This window comes from Amphibalanus amphitrite, unplaced genomic scaffold (assembly GCF_019059575.1).
Source record: "Amphibalanus amphitrite isolate SeventyFive unplaced genomic scaffold, NRLGWU_Aamphi_draft 001657F_arrow, whole genome shotgun sequence".
NCBI classification, from domain to species: Eukaryota; Metazoa; Arthropoda; class Thecostraca; order Balanomorpha; family Balanidae; genus Amphibalanus; species Amphibalanus amphitrite.
Window position 1 is genome coordinate 102,633 of NW_024883150.1, and position 22,624 is coordinate 125,256.

Consider the following 22,624-nt stretch of genomic DNA (forward strand, 5'->3'; position numbering starts at 1 on the left):
TGTGGTAATTTTGACCCCGGGTACTTGAACTTTTACTGGTACTGTGCCCCCACGACGTCAATAGGACATAACACTTTACCAGCCCTGGTAGTCCCTATTCATGACACTTCTGCGTTTTTGGTACAGCGGCCACATTGATATTCAAATGCCTATCTCGCTAATGTTAACGCTGACTGACTTGGATGGGTATAACTCCAAAAGTACATCTCCGATCTTGTTAAACTTTTAGTGGCACGTTAGCAAGGCCCTGTGGCAGTTTTTGGTCACGTGCCTACCCATGACGCCTTCTCAAAACTTGTGAACGCGGGTTTGAAAATTTGATTTTTGTGATACGACCAAAGTCAACAAAAAAGAACTCACCAATATGCACAAAAATTACGGCATATATAGTCCAAAGTGACCTCCATCGAATGGTGGTAGTCGCTATTCATGACACTTCTGCGTTTTTCTTTTCTTCTGCGTTTTTTGTGCATATTGGTGAGTTCTTTTTTGTTGACTTTGGCCGTATCACCAAAAATCAAATTTTCAAACCCGCGTACAAAAGTATTGATAAGGCGTCATGGGTAGGCTCTTGACCAAAAACTGCCCCAGGGCCTTGCTAACGTGCCACTAAAAGTTTAACAAGATCAGAGATGTACTTTTGGAGTTATACCCGTCCAAGTCAGTCAGTGTTAACATTAGCGAGATAGGCATTTGAATATCAATGTGGCCGCTGTACCAGAAACGCAGAAGTGTCATGATTAGGGACTACCACCATTCGATGGAGGTCACTTTGGACTATATATGCCGTAATTTTTGTGCATATTGGTGAGTTCTTTTTTGTTGACTTTGGCCGTATCACCAAAAAAATCAAATTTTCAAACCCGAGTACAAAAGTTTTGAGAAGGCGTCATGGGTAGGCACTTGACCAAAAACTGCCCCAGGGCCTTGCTAACGTGCCACTAAAAGTTTAACAAGATCGGAGATGTACTTTTGGAGTTATACCCATCCAAGTCAGTCAGTGTTAACATTAGCGAGATAGGCATTTGAATATCAATGTGGCCGTCGTACCAAAAATGCAGAAGTTTCATGAATAGGGACTACCACCATTCGATGGAAGTCACTTTGGACTATATATGCCGTAATTTTTGTGCATATTGGTGAGTTCTTTTTTGTTGACTTTGGCCGTATCACCAAAAAAAAATCAAATTTTCAAACCCGCGTACAAAAGTTTTGAGAAGGCGTCATGGGTCGGCACTTGACCAAAAACTGCCCCAGGGCCTTGCTAACGTGCCACTAAAAATTTAACAAGATCGGAGATTTACTTTTGGAGTTATACCCATCCAAGTCAGTCAGCGTTAACATTAGCGAGATAGGCATTTGAATATCAATGTGGCCGCTGTACCAAAAACGCAGAAGTGTTATGAATAGCGAATACCACCATTCGATGGAGGTAACTTTGGACTATATATGCCGTAATTTTTGTGCATATTGGTGAGTTCTTTTTTGTTGACTTTGGCCGTATCACCAAAAAAATCAAATTTTCAAACCCGCGTACAAAAGTATTGAGAAGGCGTGATGGGTAGGCACTTGACCAAAAACTGCCCCAGGGCCTTGCTAACGTGCCACTAAAAGTTTAACAAGCTCGGAGATGTATTTTTGGAGTTATACCCATCCAAGTCAGTCAGCGATAACATTAGCGAGATAGGCATTTGAATATCAATGTGGCCGCTGTACCAAAAACGCAGAAGTGTCATGAATAGGGACTACCACCATTCGATGGAGGTCACTTTGGACTATATATGCCGTAATTTTTGTGCATATTGGTGAGTTCTTTTTTGTTGACTTTGGCCGTATGACCAAAAAAATCAAATTTTCAAACCCGCGTACAAACGATTTGAGACGGCGTCATGGGTAGGCAGTGCACTTGACCAACAATTGCCTTAGGGCCTTGCAAACGTATCATTAAAAGATGAAAGAGAACGGTGATGTGCTTTGGGAGTTATTGGCCTTTAAGTCAGGCAGTGTTAACATTAGCGAGATAGACATTTGAATATCAATGTGGCTGCTGTACCAAAAACGCAGAAGTGTCATGAATAGAGACTGCCACCATTCGATGGAGGTCACTTTGGACTATATATCCTGTAATTTTTGTGTATATTGGTGAGTTCTTTTTTGTTGACTTTGGCCGTATGACTAAAAATATCATCTTTTCAAACCCGCGTACAAACCACTTGAGAAGGCGTCATGGGTAGGCACTTGACCAAAAACTGCCCCAGGGCCTTGCTAACGTGTCATCAAAAGGTGAAAGAGAACGGTGATGTACTTTGGGAGTTATTGGCCTTTAAGTTAGGCAGTGTTAACATTAGCGAGATAGGCATTTGAATATCAATGTGGCTGCTGTACCAAAAACGCAGAAGTGTCATGAATAGAGACTACCACCATTCGATGGAGGTCACTTTGGACTATATATCCTGTAATTTTTGTGCATATTGGTGAGTTCTTTTTTGTTGACTTTGGCCGTATGACCAAAAATATCAAATTTTCAAACCCGCGTACAAACGATTTGAGAAGGCGTCATGGGCAGGCACTTAACCAAAAACTGCCCCAGGGCCTTGCAAACGTGTCACCAAAAGATGAAAGAGAACGGTGATGTACTTTGGGAGTTATTGGCCTTTAAGTCAGGCAGTGTTAACATTAGCGAGATAGGCATTTGAAAATAAAAATGGCCCCTGTACCAAAAACGCAGAAGTGTCATGAATAGCGACTACCACCATTCGATGGAGGCTGCTTTGGACTATATATCCTGTAATTTTGGTGTATATTGGTGAGTTTTTTTGATGACCTGCCACTATATGACCTTGAATGACCTTCAAAAGGAAAACAGGTATATCTCGTAAACTATTGAGTGTCATGTATTGGGATATATATTTTCAGGATCAGGGCTTTCCTGGCTACACGATGGTAGCCAAAACTTTGCATTTGGTGAGTTTTTTTGAATGTGCATTTGAAAGTGAATCTGAATATCATAGCACTTGATGCACGTGAGATAGATGCCAGGAATGGTGTTCGCGGTCCAGGTATGTGGAGATTTAATAATATGCTGTTGGAAGACGCGAAATTCAGGTCGGTGGTGTTAGAAGAAACAAACAAATGTAGGGCAGCAGAAGCTCCATATGAACTTCATTTACAGAAAGGTCTTATAATAGAATTGCTCCTAAGCAACATAAGGAGGAAAGCCATACAGAGAGGCAAAGAAATAAAAAGGGAACAAAGAGAAGAAGAAGAGAGGTTGGAGGAGACAGTGGGGAGACTAGAGCAATGCCTGGATAGCGCAACCCCTGATACGCTAAGGACTTATGAGGAGGCGAAAGGTAGATTAGAGGAGATGAAGCTGTTGAAGGGGCAACGAGCGATTATTGCTTCGGGGGCAAGATGGACTGAGCACGGAGAGAAGCCATCGAAGTACTTCTTAAATCTATGTAAGAAAAGAGCCGTTCAAAAATCCATTGTTTCCCTGGAATCATGCACAGGCGAGATTCTTAATGAGAATAAAGCCATTCTCGAATATTGCGCCAAATATTTTAAAAAGCTATTTAAATCTAGCAATGTTGACAGGGAAAAAATGGAAACTTTTTCATTGGGTGATAGCGACCCCAGGCTTTCAGAACAGGAGAGATTGGTATGTGAAGGCCAGATAACAGCGGAGGAATGTATCATTACTCTAAAGGGAATGGCTAGAGATAAAGCGCCTGGAGTCACAGGATTCACGACAGAATTTTACCTCAGTTTTTGGGATGAGCTTAATGAGCTAATCGTCAGTTACATGCATGAAGCGTTCGAAAGAAAGCAGTTGTTAATCAACCACGTCAGAGGTATAATTCATCTCATCCCAAAGAAAGGAGATCAAATGCAGCTACGAAACAAAAGGCCTATATGTTTAATTGATGTTTTGTACAAAATAGTAGCTAAGACGCTGGCTGGCCGTCTAAGTAAAATACTAGGAAAGCTTATACATCGCGATCAGACTGGGTTCGTCAAAGGACGGTACATAGGGGAAAACTTGAGACTTCTGTCTGACATAATAGCATACTGCAACGAGGAAAACTTAGACGGAATTTTGCTTACGATAGATTTTAAAAGCGCGTTTGATACGCTGGAACGAGAGTTCATGATATATGCTTTAAAGTCATTCAATATTGGGGAAGATTTCTGCTCATGGATAAAGCTGCTCTACCAGGGCGCTGAGCTCAGCGTCATCGACGATGGTTTAACGTCAGAATGGTTTCCGTGCGAGAGAGGGACATTCCAAGGGTCACCCATCAGCGGAATGTTGTTCATTTTGTCTATAGAATTATTAGCTAACAAAATTAGACGCTCTCAGGAGATCAAGGGTATCACTATTAATGGGGTTGATGTGAAAGTTAGTTTGTACGCAGATGACATGACGTTATTTCTTAAAGATACGAAATCTATGGAGGTGTGTAATGTGTATGTCAATGTTGAAATATTTTAAGAAAGCTAGTGGGTTTTAGAATTAAATGTAAGTAAAACAAAGATAATGTGGCTAGGAAGAGAGAAGCACAAACAAGACTCGTGTTGCGGAATTCTGGCGGTGGAAACAGCAAAGATTCTTGGTACCAGGTTTAGTGCGATAAAGAATTGCTATAATGATAATGTGTCTCCTATTATAGAAAACATTGCTCGAGTAACACATCACTGGGGACAAAGAAATTTAACGATAAAGGGCCGTATCACAGTAGCAAAATCATTACTCATGTCTCAGATTATTTATGTAGCTAGTATCACGCTTTTTGAACGAAAAGACCTGGAAAAAAATACAATCACTCATTATGAAGTTCATATGGAGAGGTAGACCCCCAAAAGTAGCTAAAAAAGTACTATGGCAAGGAATAAGGCATGGTGGTTTGAACGCTCCATGCGTAGAAGCAATGGCGAAAGCTCTCAGGGTAACGTGGGTTAAACGAATGCACGTGAACCGAGAAAGTTCATGGCGACGCATATTGCAAGCGAGGATTGGTAAATTTCACCTTGACCACTTGTTCACGATTCAAAGAAGTAAACTTGCATTAGAGAAGTGGAATATCCCAAAATTTTACAAAGTAGCCATTAGTGAATTTCAGAAATTGAATGCTAGAAAGATCGTGAATGCATGTGATGTGAAACGAGTGATTATTTGGAACAATGACGATGTTCTTGTAGGCAATGAACCAATATTTAACAAATCAATGTATCAGGCAGGCATTGTTTGCATAGGGGATATTATAAAGTGCAATGGAACTTTTTTCAGCTATGATGAACTGAAACAGAAACATCACAATGTTAGAGTTGACTTTTTGAGCTATCAGGGCATTACAGGCTCAATTCCTATAAAATGGAAACAAGTTCTGAGAAATACAAATAGACTGGAAGTACAGGTCACCGCTGAAGTAATGTGGGGTATCCGTAGTGGTTAGAGTTTGCATCTGTATCTTGGGAACCATTTGTCAGATTATCATGAAACTTGGAATGTAGCCTACATGTGCCATCATCATTGCAGCTGTAAGCTCGTATTATGTCACCTACCTTTAGATCACTCCGTATTTAAAAATCGTCGGTCAGAGCCATCTGTTGGTGAGATTGGTAACTAAATTCCTGATTACGCCACTGATGCCCCAACCACGTGACTCTGCAGCAAACCAATCACCGTGTTCGGAGGCAGCATGAATGGCGCCAGATGCCCCTGCGTCGAGGCTGGCGCCTCTCGGTTGTGGCGTGAGTGACCGAGAGTCTGGTCGCGGAGCGAGGTCAGTGGGGTCAGCCTCGCCAACCGCCTCCGGGCTAGCGGAGCGCTGGGCAGTGCGGGTCTGTTAGGTTGGCATACCCTCCGCGGCACCGAGCGTGCCGATAGTTCTTTCTAGGAAAATGCGGAATGTGTTCGTGGCTGAACTAGTCACAATGCCGTTTACATGATCAGGGCAGGTTGCATAGTCACCGCAGCCAAGGGACTTGCCTGTCCTTTTAACAACCTGCAAAATGGTTCTGACGAGGTCACAGTTCTAGCAACTCACTTGCCAGTGCAATGACGTCAAGTGAGTTATATGAAGATATTTAGCTAAAACTTGCTAGAGTTAGTCATAATAATGCGTTCTATCACATATTTTCCGTTTTTTTTTTTCGAAAAGTCAAAGACTTTTTGAAAAAAATGTAAAAATATAAATTTTGGATTTTATTATATCAAATTTTCGAAATTTTCAAAATTTCGAAAATCCGAGATAGCAGTTTGATAGCGCAGTCTATTCTGAGTCCTCTCATGCAAAGAAATTGGATCTAGCTTACAAACTGAGCTCTTGGGAGCGATTGCCGTGGTTCAATGTTTTGCGTCGAAATCGGCCGAACATGACGTCACTCTGACATCATTTCCGGACGACCTATGGTAGCTACGAAGTTAAAATTTTGACACAAGGTGTCAAATTGATGCAGCCGAAGGTACTAAAAGTTTGGCGTCGATACGTCAAGCGGTTTGGAAGTTATTGCAGAAAAAAGGGAGGGGGGCTATAAATAGCCCCCCCCCCCAGTGGGGCGCGGGTTAATTAGGCTTAACAAATTTCAGTTACGTGTATTCGTATGTCGACTAAAAGTTATCATGATTTGAAAAATGGATGTACTTTAGATTTAATTTCTCGTGATAACGAATAGTGAAGTAGGAGATAAAGAAAGGAGCAGACAAGAAATGTATTCTTATTCTGTCTTTTGTTAACAATTCCGACGAAGATCTGTGATCGAAATATCAATATCAATATATCCTTTTTGCTAATTTATATTTTACGAGGAAAGGTCATATGATACTAAAACACCAAACCCTGGTTATTTCGGTGCGGTAACTTGCGGCTACCCCAAACGAGTTTACCGCACTTGGTGAGATTGGCCCCTGGATAGTGGATCATATAATGGATAAGAATTTGTGACCATCCTCTAGAAATTGGTGGTGATGCCAAATCTGCTACCTATCGTGGCTTTGCAATATTTAGTGTTCGGTATTTCTTTCTAACCTACCTAGTGCCTAGTCCTACCTACTTTCATCAGGTCAGCGGCGCCCCTGTTTTAAATGGCATAATAATGACATGGATGAGATAATAATGGATTGGTGTTTTCGCAGTTTTTGGCGACATTGAGCTCAGGCCTGCCATCTAGCGGGAGAATTGTCGTAAGTTAGGAGCAAGCCGAGTGAACGCCGCTGATAAGCATTGTGACACACGGGAGTGTGGTGTAGTAGCAGGCTTGTTGTGCAATTTTTCCAAAGGTTATGTCTTTATATGTCAGTAAAAGTGAAGAAATTAATAGATTTATGTGCAGGGTCAGTAATAAGATAAGCAGTTCCATGTATTTCCTCATTAAATCGTGAAACTGGGAGTTATTGGAGACTTCGCCAGCACGTGTCGTTTTCGCTATTTTTCACAAGAGTCTTTACTTGGCCTAAATCAAACAAATTGTCCTATCAAAGAACAAAACGAACGTAAGTACTATCTATAAGTCTAATGAAAAAGTTAAACGGAATTGCTAACGTCATTACCGCTCAATATGTCATTCAAGACGCTCTATGAAAAGGACCCAACCAGCGCTGCGTAGTCGATGAAATTTCAGTGACTTTGGCTCCAACTCCGATTCCGGTATTCAAATATCGACTCCGACTCCTCCGTGCAGAACTGTCGAGTGTCGATTCACACAGACTCCGACTCTGACTCCGACTCTGCAGCCCTGGTAAGTCTGTGGAGTCGATGACTTTTCGGTGACGTTCGAGTCACACTCCGACTGGCGACTACAGCTTTTAAAAATCAACCAACTCCAAGTCGGAACAGAACCGCTGGCTCTGACTACAACTCCGCAGCCGTGGCCCAAGATAGCCGCCTAAAACAATTTTAATGTGTGATCTTCTTCGTACATTGTTTTGTCATTTTAAACAAGGAATGGAAAAGGGAGAGGAAGCCTTCACAGACAGGGATCTCCCAAGGCTATAGAACTCCAGGTAAGGACACCAGCCGTTTGACCTTGAACGCCGCCGGCCGGCCGATGACGTCATTGGAGGCAAGCCGGCTCGGCGGACACATCGGGCGAATGCATAACGGAGGGGCGTTGGAACGTTGCGGGAGCCGGGGAGATATTTTTAATGTGGTTGCATACCACCATTGTTATGTTGATTGATATACAGACTGCATTCTGATAAACCTCGATGCATCCTAGGCCTGGATGGTGCGTACATTCGTAGAACGATCACCCCGTCCGACGTCCGTGGTCGAAGCTGTCTATGCATCTAAAGACACTAAGACGAGTGCAATAACGGCGACCCGATTCCGTCTCTGGCGAATCTAAAGGGGTCGTAAGGACCCAGGCCGAATCTGATCGTCTATTTTTAGGGAAACGGGGTGGGTGAATTGACAGCCGATGGTTTCAGATGATGGGATTCCGTCGTCGATTGTTGTTTGACAGACAACACATGTTATACTGGGCGTATAAACATCAGAGGTAATGGCCTGGCAAGCATAATTGGTCTGCCATATTGTTAAGGAATATAAAATCGTAATGGAGATCATTGAGGATATGATCTCTACATTACGGGAATTCACTAATTACTACGGCCCATAGGGGTGGGCACCGCCGGAGCTGTTGTTTTACCATCGGTCCCAGGCCACCCCACGGAGCTGCAGTACGCGGCGGCTAAAGCGGCCACCTCGTCGACTCGCAGGTCCTGTGGGGTTCCGTGATGCTTCAGTGCTTCACCCACAGAAGCACGGGTATATGCAGTAGGATGTGGGGTCAGGTGTCTGTCCGCCTCTTCATTGTAGGTATACAACGTATACCTACAGCGCCTGGTCCCGCCGAAGCTCGGTATCGACTGTGACTTATTCACAACTGGCGGATCCATGAAGCCGTCTTGGACACCGCGGGGGTTACCCCAAAAAGGTTTCTCCGAATTAATTTTAAAAAAGCTCGGATTTCGATTCCTTGCGCACTGCTGTACGCAGTGTGATTAACCAACATTTCCTCAGAAAAGTTGTGAAGCTTTCTTTTATTCTCGAAAAGCGATTTCGGGCGCTGCCCTGGTTGTGGGGGAAGACATATTTGCCCTAAATGCCTTCCCCTGGATCCGCCAGTGGGCTGCCCCACCCCGAGCTTTACTAAAAACGTCTTCAAACACCACCAGAAACCGATGGTAAGGTGAAGTCAAATCCAATAACTCATCTCCGTCTGCCCGCCTAAATATACTACACATGGTACGGCAACCGGCCCTGTCGGAGCTATGAGCCGATCGTGACATTTTCGGCTTTCCCCATCCCAAGCTCGATTAGACACGTTCTCCCTCCCCACCCGATTGCTGATGTCAATTCAAATTTAATACCTCATCTATGTCTTCCCGCCCATAACCCATTCATTGCACACCGTTCAGCGCCCGGCCCCGCCAGAAGTATCCCAGCGCGCTGAGCAGTTGCCTCCAGCCGCGTCATCGCGAGGCCCCGCGCGGCCCAGAACTGAATACATTGCGCGAATAGCCGTGTCGCCCCCCTGGGATCTCCTGTTGCGGATCAATCAGTTGCTGGAACAGAAAGGCATCAACACCACGCATCTCATTTCATCGTTTTCCTAATGACTCTGCACCAATGTAAGCACTGATCAATGCAGTGCGAGCATCGATGTGACATTTGTGTACCAAGTTTGAGTGTTATCCGCCCAGCCGTTCTTGAGATATGGAAGCGGCATCCCGCACGTGCGCACGTGCAGTAGCACCCCCATAGTGACACAAGGAAATGCATTGGCCACTGGGTGACTAACTATTGACGAAGTTTTACTGTCATGGGCCCAGCCATTGCGGAGTTACTTTATGTGGAACAATTTCGACACCCCTAAGTTGGCACGTGGCACGTGCTGTAACATTAACTAAGATGAAGAAAATTGGGCGAAATTCGGAGAAGAAGAATAAGCCTACCAAATATGTATGACATATTGTCAAACTGCTGTACCATTGTGAGTAAATGACCATATAAAAGGTCGTACAAGCCGATGGGACTGGGCGTTTCAATACACACCGTCTTACGCATTTTATTTTCGTTATTACCTAAAGGCTGCTTGACGTTTTTGGCTTTCAAGCATTTAATACATTTTTTGTCGTCTCAGGTCCAGTAAGATTACCTCCAACTCGTGGGAATATGCAATTCAAGCCAACTAACCCACCACACCCACGTGTGTCATAATGCTGAGAGATGGCGTTCACTCGGCTTGCTCCTAACTTACGATAATTCTCTCGCTAGATGGCAGGCCTGATCCCAATGTCGCGGATCCCAATGTTAATTTCCACGAGACACCAATCCAGTGTTATATCATCCATGATAATGAGGTAGTTTCATTCACTTTCTCAGACAGTTCAGCTATCACAAAAGTGGGGGCACAATCCAACCACGGACTATGTAAGTCACCCATTCTGTTACCTCTGTAACTGGCCATCAACCGGCCCCGCTTATTTGCTTGCGGCCTGGCTCTGTCGACAGGTGCAGAACACCTTCAGTCTGATGTCGCGGGCTCTCAACATGAGCGACGAGCGCCCGACGGCGTCGCTGGCAGCGCCGCCGCTGACGGATGCAGAGTTTCACAACTACTTGGACACGGTTGGACGACTGGTGCTGCCCAAGGAGATGCGCGTGGCTGTCTACCGCGGCGGCGTGACGCCCTCGCTGCGGTCAGTCCCTCACACAGGCCAACAACCAACGCGCTCGCATGCAGGGTAGAGTTGCAAAGTTTCCCTACCGCACTACCGGCATGCCGGTAATTTTTCACTACCGCACGTTTTTTCGTGGTATCTGGCATGTCTTGCCGGTAGCATGCCGGCATTTTTTATTTTGGACAAAAAAAAAAATTATCATATGATTCAAACTTTCGACACTAAGAGGATGTCAAATCGTAAGAACAGCAGTATTAGCCATACTGCTCATCACTTCGCTCGTGGGGCGCGTGGAGAGCGGACGTGCCTTGGCGGAGGACGAATTTGAGACGAAAGCGGCGCTGAGTTTTCTGCATAGTTTAATATTATTTTCCCTTGTCTTTTCTTCTGAGGTAGGGGTTAAGGGCCCTGTCCTCATTTTGGTAAACTTTTTTATTTCCTTTCCATATCTAAATTGGGTTGATAGGCAATTTTATTTTCCGCTTCCCCTTCGAGCTGCCAGCAAACATAGAGACAATTAGCTATGCTATGCGTAACCAATCTCAGCGCAAACCTCACAACCAAGTCCCTCCAGGAAAACACTGTAGCTGTACAAAAAGGGGCTATTGGTATATTCAGCCCAAATGAACACGACACAAACATATTAGCAAGTATACATGTCTCAACCGAGACTACCCTGCCAACGGGCCGCCACCCCTCTCCCCGCGCGGCGCAATGGTGTCCCCACCCATTCAATACATCCACCCAGACACCAATGCGCCAAAATAAAACACCCCCTTCCCGAGACCAGCAGACCGAATGGGGGATACAAATTAACACAAAAGACCTATAGTCGCCGCCAGTGTCGAGACCAGTGGCGGAACCCACCCAAATACGTGCTTGGTTGAAGGTAGATAATTATTTCCTCAACCTGTCCCGAAGCTTACCAGAAACGCCACGATCCCTAAAACCTGCCAACATGAATGTGAGCGATACAGCGGTCACCAATGAAGAACAATATTACGGCATTTATACCGAAGCCCTTACAGCAGGACTAAGAACCAGTAGCATTAGCCACTACTGCGATGATAGCCTCCACCAACTAAAGGCCCTCGATATACCCGCCGAAAAAATAGCCATCCATGAGTTATGAGGCATCTGACAACAGAAGCTGTATTCTCCTTTACCTTGAACCCTATGCACATGCCTATCAGCGCGACCATTTATTTTCCCAGAACTTTGGAAGGGGTTAGAACAGTATCAACGAAGGTCGTTGACAGACGCCCAGCAAAAAAGGGGAGGGCTCTCAGCTCGCTCCAGGAATCAGCGCTCTTAGCCGCCGTAAGGACACCCGCGCTACCGGGCGTCCTAGCGGCAGCCACCTACGGGTAGACTAGCGAGCCGCCCCGTGTCCGTTGTAGAAGGTGGAAGAATGGAGCATCCCGGGCAACACCCGAGGCCATGAGAAACGCTTCCCCGAGCAGACTAGCGAGCTGCTTTTTTCTTTTATTATTGTTATTGTTATTGTTAATTATTATTGTTATTATTGTTGCATAGACCACTATATATCTGGACTGTGCACGGATTTTGCCGACTGCTATTAGGGCCCTGCTGGGAAATTCGACGTAGCACGCGGAATTGTGTATTGACGCTCTAGTAAGCCCATTTAAATGAAAGTAACTTCTTAAATGTGATGTATATTTTAATAAATGTATAATTTATAGCATGATTTTTAACACGATAAATAAATAAAAGCACTTATAGACAGGTATACACTGTATTAAGTTCAAAGCATCATGTATTAAGTTCACTGTAGTTCATGTACACTGTATTAAGTTGTACATGTACACTGTAGTTCATGTACACTGTATTAAGTTCAAAGCATCAATAGACAGGAACAATCCGTGATCGGTCGTTTTTGACAAGAGACAGTCTGATGACATATTGGATACACTGCAGATTAATTTGCCTGTCTAAATCAGACACGCACCCGGCTCAATGCTTTGAAAGCCCACACGATCTGCGCCACGGAATTACGAAGATTCCTATGGGTAAATAACAAAGCTGCCGGTGCTGCGTTTTTAGCGAGACCGTCCGAGGTGACCTGCTGGGCCACAACTGTTCCCTGCTTCCACTGAGGCCGATTTCATGCTCAGCATAGGGACAGACGGGTTCTGTCATCTGTCCCTCTCGAGAGAAGGGGACTTTTGAACACCGTTGTCAGTGACGGTGGCCGCATTTTGCAGCGGGTGATGGCGATGGAGATTCGAGATTTAGACGGAGTCACGAGATCTCGGTTCACTGGACACTGCAGCAGAGCTTCGCACTTAGGAATGCACTTTCTTATAGTTCTTGTGCTACATTTGCCTTTAGTTACTATTCGAATTGTAAATCCACATCTGAAATTCTCAGCCATGTAGGTATCTTACACATCGACGAATAGGATCGTAGTTATTGATTGCATAGACAAACTGATCCCAGGAATGTTGCATTGTGTTTACGTCCTGCGGCTCAACCTTTCTCATTTTCATGAAGCTTTCTTATTTCATGAAGCTCTGTTCGCGCATCGCTGGTGTTGAGTGACGGTATACTGTCCATATTGACTCCATGAATTGCAATGTTTGTTTTTCGCTCAACTATACACATCAATGTGTTGAAGGAATGCAGGTCGTAGCGTTGTAACTTGAGGTGCTTCTCGACAGTGTGACTCCCTCAGCGAGCAATGTGAAGAAAGTTATCGTTTTCCTTTACAATGGTAGTCGCGCTGTCTTGAAACACACGTTTGAAGCTATACGTGTGCCGAAGAGAGAGCGACTCGGCAGCTGTTACCAGAGCAGGACCCATTGCTTGCATGCAGGAGCAGAACACAGATTGCTGATGTGGGCACGCCAGCTCTCCGCAAGCCATAACATATGTGACCATCACTTGACCAAATTGCAAGACTTTAGCTAGTTTTGGGCTTCACTTGTGACTGATATTATAGGAGCCGCCAGTCTGGAAACGGATCCGCCACCTCTCCTTACAGTTGTCTTCTGCTCAATTTTTCGGTCTCGGCCAGCGTCACAGCATGTAATAAAACTCACAGGGAGCCCAGTGGTCAGAATTCCAAGACATTTTCAGCTTTAGGGCATATAGAAATTGACTTCATATTGATGCCTTAGCCAGGAACCGGAAAACTGACATTGTTGCATGCACTGTCTTGGCTCTTTGAATATGCTCACTCCCTGTTCTGTTCATAGGATATTCTGAAGTGATTATCACTAGCGGCACATTTTACTGTATTTCAGTGGCATGTATGCATTAAAAGGTTTCATTTTATTTAAAGACAAAAGAGAACTATCCCGCATGTCAATGATAAACAACAAACAACAATAATCTTGCAAAAATCTTCGCTACATGTCTGTGAAAATTTGCTAATTCTCGTGAAAATTAGCTGGGAACCATCATCCACACCATGTTAAATCATGGAAGAAATGGGCAGAAAATGCCCTTCTTTTTTCGATGATTGCGCTAATATTATATATTTTTTGCTCAATGTAAGATATAACTCAGATTACAAATTGACTAGTGGTGATGTTTCCCAAAGCACATCATCATATGGCGAATAAGTTGGCTGTGACGACCTTCGAAAGTTAGGGCCCTAATGGCAGGGCCCTAATTTCCGTGCACAGTCCAGATATATAGTGGTCTATGATTGTTGTTATTATTATTATTGTTATTATTATTGTTATTATTTTAGCGCCGTCCTTTAAAAAAAAAAAAAAAACATGGAACCCATTGGTTGTTAGGCAACTGAAAACAGAGGCCGCAGCTACTGTTACGTGTACCTTAGCCCCTGTGCTACACGTGGCAATGATAACGACCATGAATGAGTTACCTAAAACTTTGCAAGGGTTTAAAACAGTGACCACGAGACTATAGGTAATCAGGTCATAGATAGCCGACCAGCAAAAAGGGGAGAGCTCTCAGCGCGCGCCGGCATCAGCATTCTAAGCCTCCGGAATGACGCCTGCGCTATACCGGCGTCCTGGCGGCAGCCACCTCCAAGCAGACAAGCAAGTCGCCCCGAGGCCGTTGTAGAAAAGTACATCCTCGGCAGACTAGACAGCTGCCCCGAGGCCGTTGTAGAAGGGGACACCCCCGGGCAGACTAGCGAGCTGCCCCGCTGGGTCGAGTAGAAGGGGACACTCTGGGGCAGACTAGCGAGCTGCCCCGAGGCCGTTGTAGAAGGGGGCACCCCGGGCAGACTAGCTAGCTGCCCCGAGGCCATTGTAGGAGAGGACACCCCCGGGCAGACTAGCGAGCTGCCCCGGGGTCGTTGTAGAAGGGGACACCCCCCGGGCAGACTAGCGAGCTGCCCCGGGGGTCGTTGTAGAAGGGGACACGCCGAGCAGACTAGTGAGCTGCCCCGGGGTCGTTGTAGAAGGGACACCCCCCGGGCAGACTAGCGAGCTGCCACGGGGTCGTTGAAGAGGGGGACACCCCCGGGCAGACTAGCGAGCTTCACCCGGGACTTGCAGGATTGTGTATCCCAAGATTCTCCGAATGTTCAGGGCAATTACCCGACCTGAATACCAAAAATACCCATTTTTGAAATCTGATAGTATCCGCATCACCCGCCACGGGCAACAAGCTTGCCTTTCCGCGAAGATCCGGATTGATCAGGGACCAAATGACCGGCATACAGACAGCCCCTACGCTGTAAACAGGCCAATATGGGTATAAAGGTTGCCGTTGCTTCCTAGCTCGACACGTTTTGGAGGTGTTTACTGCCTCCAAACGCCGAGCTGGCTCAATGTCACCCATAGAAGGTACAGTAACTCACCCACCAACCAACCACAGGCAGGTCCTGAGTGACGTCAACCCTGATGCTGGCGAGGGGTACCCCGTACCAGTGCCCCAAAATTTGTTGATTTAGGTGGGAAACGACATCCAAATGAAAATCATTTTTCACTCGCCTCCACTTTAAGCCTATTATCCACTCCCAATTTTACCAAGAAAAAGCATTTGCATGGATCGATAGCCATTTTACTTCCCACATACCAGGCTTGTATTACATTTTGCTGTACATTCTTTTTCCACTCTTTTTAGGCCTTAGCTGACCATCAATTTTCCACCCTTATCCCTTATTTGGTGAGTAATTTTCATAGACCCAGGAAACAGGGGACAGCGGGGGCGCTTGCCCCCCCCCCCCCCAACCTGAGAGCCGAGAGTGCGGCGCCCCCTCAACATTGAGGCAGCGAGAAAGGATCTTTCCTCCCTTTTCCGGACTTCTTGTTTCCTTGATACATCTAAACATAAACACACGGCATTTTCCTTGCCATCTGAATGGTTTCTGCTGTTACAGTATCGATTTGACATCTGCCGTTGTCATCCCGCTTTTGTTTGGGCCTGGCCTCGGCCATAAGTTTGGCAGGCCAGCTTTTACACTGGGCCATTTTGAGTCAACCTTGAGAAATGCCTAACGTACAACTGTGGTAAAATCGTTGCTATAGGTTGCACAGTTTACCCGCTCCGGGTGTAAGGGAGGGGTGTGGGGCAATGAGTGCACTGACGTGGCGCCCTTGGAAGGCCGGTATGGGATTAAAAGCTCAGCGACACTAAGCGCTTGTATGGTGCCTTCGGTTATCGTTAGCATCCTCAGAATCACCGGCGTAGGGCCCTCAGAGCCGCCGGTAAGGGGCCTTTAGAGGCACTGGTGTGGGAATGTCATGCAGGTGCCGGTGTGGGCGCTAAGAGGTGCTAGTGTGATTCTCTCAGAGGCGCCGGTGAGGGTCCTTACAGGCGTTGCTGTGGGCCCTCATAGACGCTGGTGTGGAGCCGTTACAGACGGGTGTGGGGCCTGAGCTGCGGACGCGAACCCTCTACAAGCCGGCAGGCGGATCTCAGTGACCGGCAAGAGGCCCTTAGGCCAGCAGAAGAAGTTCTGTGGGGTCCCTAGAGACCGGCATGGTACTATCAGACGCCGGTGGGGCCCTGAGAGTCAACGGACCGGTGTGGGGCCCTCAGAAGTCACCAGTGGGTGGCCTTTAGATGCGCCGGTGTTGGGTAGGGATTCGGGTCCTCACTCTCAGTCGCCGATATAGGGCATTAATAGGCACTAGTGTAGGCACTCAGAGTTGGGGTTGTGAAACCCTCAGAGACACCGGTGTGGGCCCTCATAGGCGCCGACGAGGGCCCCCACAGTTGCCGTTATAGGGCTCTCAGAAAAATAATTGTGGGACCATCACAGGCGGGAAATGCCCCTAGAACTGGGCCCTCATAGGCCGGTAAGAACTTTCAGAGGCCAGTGAGGGGCCTTTGGAGATTACTGAAGGGCCCTTAAAAGGCCCAAGAGGCCCTCAGAATCCGGCGTGGGGCCCTTAAAGAGATCTTAATGTGGCAATTTAGGGTCCATGAGGTGCTCTAGTGAGCCCCATGGGGCCCTTCTATATGGCCATTGTTAACCCCCAGTGGCCAAATGGCGCCGCAGGGCCCCTCGGACCCGAGGCTCCCTTTTATCCCGATAGGGGGGGGGGGGGGTACGTGTCTCCTTAGACTCCTAGCTACGCCACCGTTTCATATGCATCATGTCAGACATTTTATATGCCCCCCCCCCCACCCCCACCTTGAAAATCGTTCCCGGGCCCCTAGGAATTTTCCTTTGACACCCAAGCCAAAATACAATTTTAGGACACTGAGGGGAACTCCCAGTCCTAACAACGCATACTGACTTACTTCATTTTAGAGCTAAAAATTAATAGCTCTATTAATGATAGTACCTGACCTGTATTGTTCAATGTTCATTCGCTGTTTTGCAGGAGAAAGGTCATATCATATTCTATAGCGACAAGTAGAAATAATTTGCTAAGAAATAGACCGCTTTGAAGATAGTTACAGACGATTTAAAAACCCTCAGCAGCAGCAGCAAACCAAGGTTGAAAACACGTCTAACGTTAGAGTTGACTAGATTTCATTTTTTATCTTCGGGCTTCGCCTAACGATTTTATCACAATTTTATTACTATCTTATTACCTATCTTATTTTCCACCAGCATTGCCCTCATGTCCCTACAGGTGGAACCCAATATCCCCTCAAAAATACCGATATCGCCCATGTCCAAGCGTTCTCTATCCACCCTATCGGGTCCCCTAGAACCTCCATTAACAGATATGTACCGGGCCCCGTACATGGAATAACGTACCTTTCAAAACCCCGGCCACCTTGGCCTATACCTGACGATGTCCCGTAAGACCTGCTAGGCAGCACCACTGGAGCAAGATGAGCTGGGAGGGGTCGGAACTCCCTCAGCTGACGTGGGAGCTGTGAAGGAATCCTCCAGCGGCCGAAGAAGACTCTGGCAAAGCGGGCCGGCCCCGCCGAGTGTGCCGATCCGTCGCCGTTCAGAGTCGGATGCCAACCACCAAGCCATGGAAGAAAAAAACATTGTGTCACTTAACCATTTTCAGTCGAAATCTCGTATCAAAAGGGGCTATAGACGAGTATACTGGAGCCATTTATCTGACAATGCGTGTGATGACATATCGGCAGGATAGGTATGCATATTGCAGATGTCGCTTAACATGCCTTGGCAATGCTCTATTGACCAACGACAAGAAAGGCACCTCACTCTGGCAAAAAAAAAAAAACGATTTACAAACGCCACTACCATAAAAAACGAAACACAGTTAACTCGTACCTCAATGCAGAGTGAGAGCTACACAATCACGGGCTATCCTAAAACTGCATCCTAGAAAATGGCATACCTACTGCAGCCTTTAACCATGGTTGTGAAAACTTCCTCTGGGTAATAGCCTGTAACCTACTAGGCTATCGCTAATGCATCCCAAAACCACCTTACATAATGCCCCATCTAATCCATAATATCCTAGTCCGCCGAGACTTATCACACCCAAACTGGGTTCCACTGTATCACCTCTGTACCTCTGTATCACCCACTAAACCTTTCATTCCAACCTATGAACACCAGATAACAATACCATCTTAGACCAATACCATTGCATTGGTTATCCTTACAATGAACTCCATTTACCCTCTCAAGTCTCACCCGGCAGTTGGTACCCTTGTTATCAACAATCCCTAACCCACTAATGAAAACCCCGCTCGGACACGCTCGGACAGAGCCAACATCACCAGCAGCTCATTCTCCACGGGGTACGCCCACCTGGCACACCTTACGCCAGTAACCGTTCACCTGTATGGGAACCACAGTTCAACACCAGGCACCACAAAACGGCAATTCTACCAACTCTCTGCACAACCACCGGCCAACACCACGTGGCCACCAAACCCTACGCCGGCCAGGCCGTGCACTCTGAGCTGCTACACCGAGAAAGCATGAGCTGATTTCACTCACACGGAGTGTAGAATGGCAAAGTCCGGCGCTCCGTTCCAGGGAAGAACAAAAAAAAAAACAGTTACAGCTATGTTACACCTAGCAAATACCTACACTCAATCTCCCAAAATCGGAAAAAAAACACACCAAGCCTATTTCTACCAGCAGTCCAAGTTTCGTTGTTTTATCTAACCTTCAAAGAACCGATAATACCGGGCATTTGCCGACCCATTGCTCATCGACCCTTTTCTTACCGTGATAGCATAACATAAGCACAAAAATAACCAAACCTCATGCCGAAAATGGAAAAAAAATCAGACAGAAACAACAAACCAGTAAAAAATAAACATAAAAACCCCGAAAGGAAAAAACATCCTTGTCAATCAATATCACATTGATATAAAAACTGAACTTATACTCCCCTTGATGTCTTCCAGCTTCCACTGAACACGACCGCAGTAAACGCAAAAACATTTCAGAGCGAGAACACTGCTGACTTGCGTCAGCCCGGGCGGCTTAGAACAGAGTGACCGCGCAAATGCACTCAAACCCCGCGCCGACACAGTCACGTGACACGAGTCGCTCCACCAATCAGAGGAGGCCGCCGCCTTAGCGGCCTTGCCGCCCGGGGGCGCAGGCGGCCTCCCGCCTGCCGCCGAACGCTGCTCGCAGAGGCCGGCTCGGCTCCGGGGCCGCCCCAGAGAAGACGCTCGTAGTGTCGCGGAAAAACCGGTTATATCTTGTCATATATAACCGGGCGTATTTCGATCACTAACTTCATTCTCGCTTGAAAATCTTGGGTGTTTGGGATGGGTGCTAGAATGGAGGACGTGTCAAAGATGATAGAAGAAGCAGTAAAAGTCACTGATTTTCTGAAAGCAGACTTTGAAAAAAGTATGTCTGCCATGAGGTCCGAACTTGAAGCCCGTAAGGCCGAAAACATAGTACTGAAAACAAGAGTGATTAACACTGAGAGGGCAGTAGAAAAAGATGAACAATACAACAGGAAAAGTACTCTTATTCTGGGGGGGGGGGAGATGGGGTGCCGCTCCCAAAAAAGGAACAGGAATCAACTTCTGAAACTAGAGCCATGGTAGCAAAAATCATCAAAGATAAACTCAATGTGAACATGCAAGGAGCCATCGTGGCTTGTCACAGGCTAAAAAACAAAAACAAAAGTTCTGGTCAAGTTCCAGGACCATGATGATCGGAGGCGGTCTACCAGGCCCGGTTTGAGCAGCCCCGAGACACAAAAGACAAAGTGATTATTCACGAAAACCTCACTGAAGCTAGGGCCGCCATGATCAGGCGCCTGGGTCAGCTCAGAGAAAAAATCTAATAGTGAACTACCACACCAAAAACGGATCCATATATGCCAGGAGCTCCAAGGACAACAGATATTCCCTCATCGAACATTGGCACACGGAACAGGAAATCCTTGAGCTGGTCCAGAGTGCTGGGAACAAGGGACCAGAATCACGGGACAGCCTGATGAGGTCACAGACCCTTGACAGCATTCCGCATGGGCGGGTTGCAGGACGGGTGTCTGACCTGGCAGAATTTGTTGTGCCCAACCAGAGGCAGAGCAAACGTCAGCAACCAAAGAAACAACAGTAAAATGTCTCTGGATCAGCTGCTCTATGCATCATCTCATTCTGATTCAAATTTCAATCATCAGTTAATCTTTTATCTTGCACTATATTCATAAATAGGTCCCTCTGGGTGGCTGGAATGTCTTTTCTGTTTCCTATGTTGCCCAACATAGGCACATGTGTATTTTATACTTGTATAAGATACCTACCTATTCTTGGTAAATGCTAGATTGGTATAAACTGGCGGCAGAGACAAGTAGATAAAATATGATAAAATTATATTCAGAGACGAAAATAAAGAACATGACAGTTTGAAAGTAGGCCGCACACTGAACTAAAAACAATTTCAAAAGTCGACGTTGACTCAGTTTTCTGAGCTAAAAAGAAATATTGTTTTTCACGCGCGCAGCAACAATGACAAGAAAATAAACATGAATCAAATAAGGCGTGATAAAATAAGAACAAAGACCTCTAATAAAAGGAGGTACGAACTCGCCACAACACGCCCCGCCCCAAAGCGGAGCTAAAAAAAAGGCATAGTAAATATATATCTTGCTAAAAAAATATCGATCACAAGTTTTCAGACAGAATAGGCGTAGACCGGCTCTTGGTGGCGACCCAGCGCGTGCCGCGTCGGACGGGAGCGGCGATGAAACGGCGCATCCCGGAAACTCCGACGACGGCGGCTTGCGACTCGCTGACTTGCGTTCTGCGTTCGCGGCGACGTATGGGTGCATGTCGTTGACGAACGCTTGGGTATGTAGATAGGTAGGTAAGATAAAGAAGCACCGCGGTGGAGCAGGCGGCGAGGCTCAGCGCGGCCTGGATCCACCTTGGTTACGGCCACAAGTCGGCGAGCCGCTCGGAAAGGCGAAGTTGAAGTTGGTGCGCTGGGATCAGCCGGTGCGGAGGGAGGCGGCGCGGCCCGAAACCACCGGCGATTTTTCAGGTGATCGTCTGGTCGGTTGTCTTTCTTGTGTGAGTAACGTAGTAGATACATCTCGTTTTCGTTTTCGATTACTTGATATGTTTCTTCCTCGTTCTTCTCTTAAAGTCTTCTTTGAATGTGCAGGTATATATACAATCATGAAGAGCAATAATTTACTGTTTAAAAGTTAAATCAAATCACGTCGGGGTCACCAATGTGGCGGCCGAGACGAGTAGATAAAATATGATAAAAATATAAATAAAATTATAAATAAAGTAGGCCGCACACTGAACTAAAAACAAATTCAAACGTCGACGTTGACTCGGTTTTCTGAGCTAAAAAGAAATATTGTTTTTCACGCGCGCAGCAACAATGACGAGAAAATAAACATGAATCAAATAAGGCGTGATAAAATAAGAACAAAGACCTCTTATAAAAGGAGGTACGAACTCGCCACAAAACAACTACCAAAGTCATTAATTTGAGTATTTTGTTACCTATGAAATGTACTGGCCTTAGGTAGCCTCACTTTATTGATAATGCAGGCCCTCTATCTATGCCCTAGATACAGCAGGCCCTTAAGCTTAACCACTGTACCCTTAATATTTACATAGGTACTTGTGGAGCTTCGTATGTATGTATGTATGTATGTATTGACGATCAAGAGCAATCCACAATCGGCGTGGCGATTACACTCCGAGTCCGAGCTGGTTGAAGATAACACAAGAAATACCTACACAAGAAAACGCACACACTTACGGATACGAAATACACAACGCGAACGCCGAACACGCACATACTTGGTGTAACCCGCACGAAGCCGCGTTCATAACTATACACACAGACTCGTTTGCCTTTCATAGTCCAAGAGTCATGAGGCTAGCTACTATGGCTACTCTGGCTCGGCTTAAGCCCCTTCTTTACAGCACGGGCAAATCTGGCTGGAGGCAATTGCGTTAGCTCGAGGGGGAGAGTATTTAGGAGCGCCGCGGCACGGTAGGCGAATCTACGTTTTCCGGTCTCTAGTCGGGGTCGCGGTAAGTGGAAAAGGTGGTCTTGGCGAGTAGACCTTGCTCGTGTTTGGGAATTTTTGGAAAATA

At 46.1% G+C, this 22,624-nt stretch overlaps 1 protein-coding gene across 1 annotated transcript in view; it reads left to right on the forward strand.

Annotated features, from left to right (window-relative positions):
- Nucleotides 1-14,483, forward strand: part of LOC122374440 (TBC1 domain family member 25-like) — a 106,073-nt gene extending 91,590 nt beyond the window's left edge. Inside the window, exon 4 of the mRNA XM_043353209.1 lies at nt 10,521-14,483. Within this exon, the coding sequence (XP_043209144.1) occupies nt 10,521-10,757 (237 nt within the window). The 3' untranslated portion in view covers nt 10,758-14,483. The remainder of the gene's footprint in view (nt 1-10,520) is intronic.
- The last annotated feature ends 8,141 nt before the right edge of the window (nt 14,484-22,624 follow it).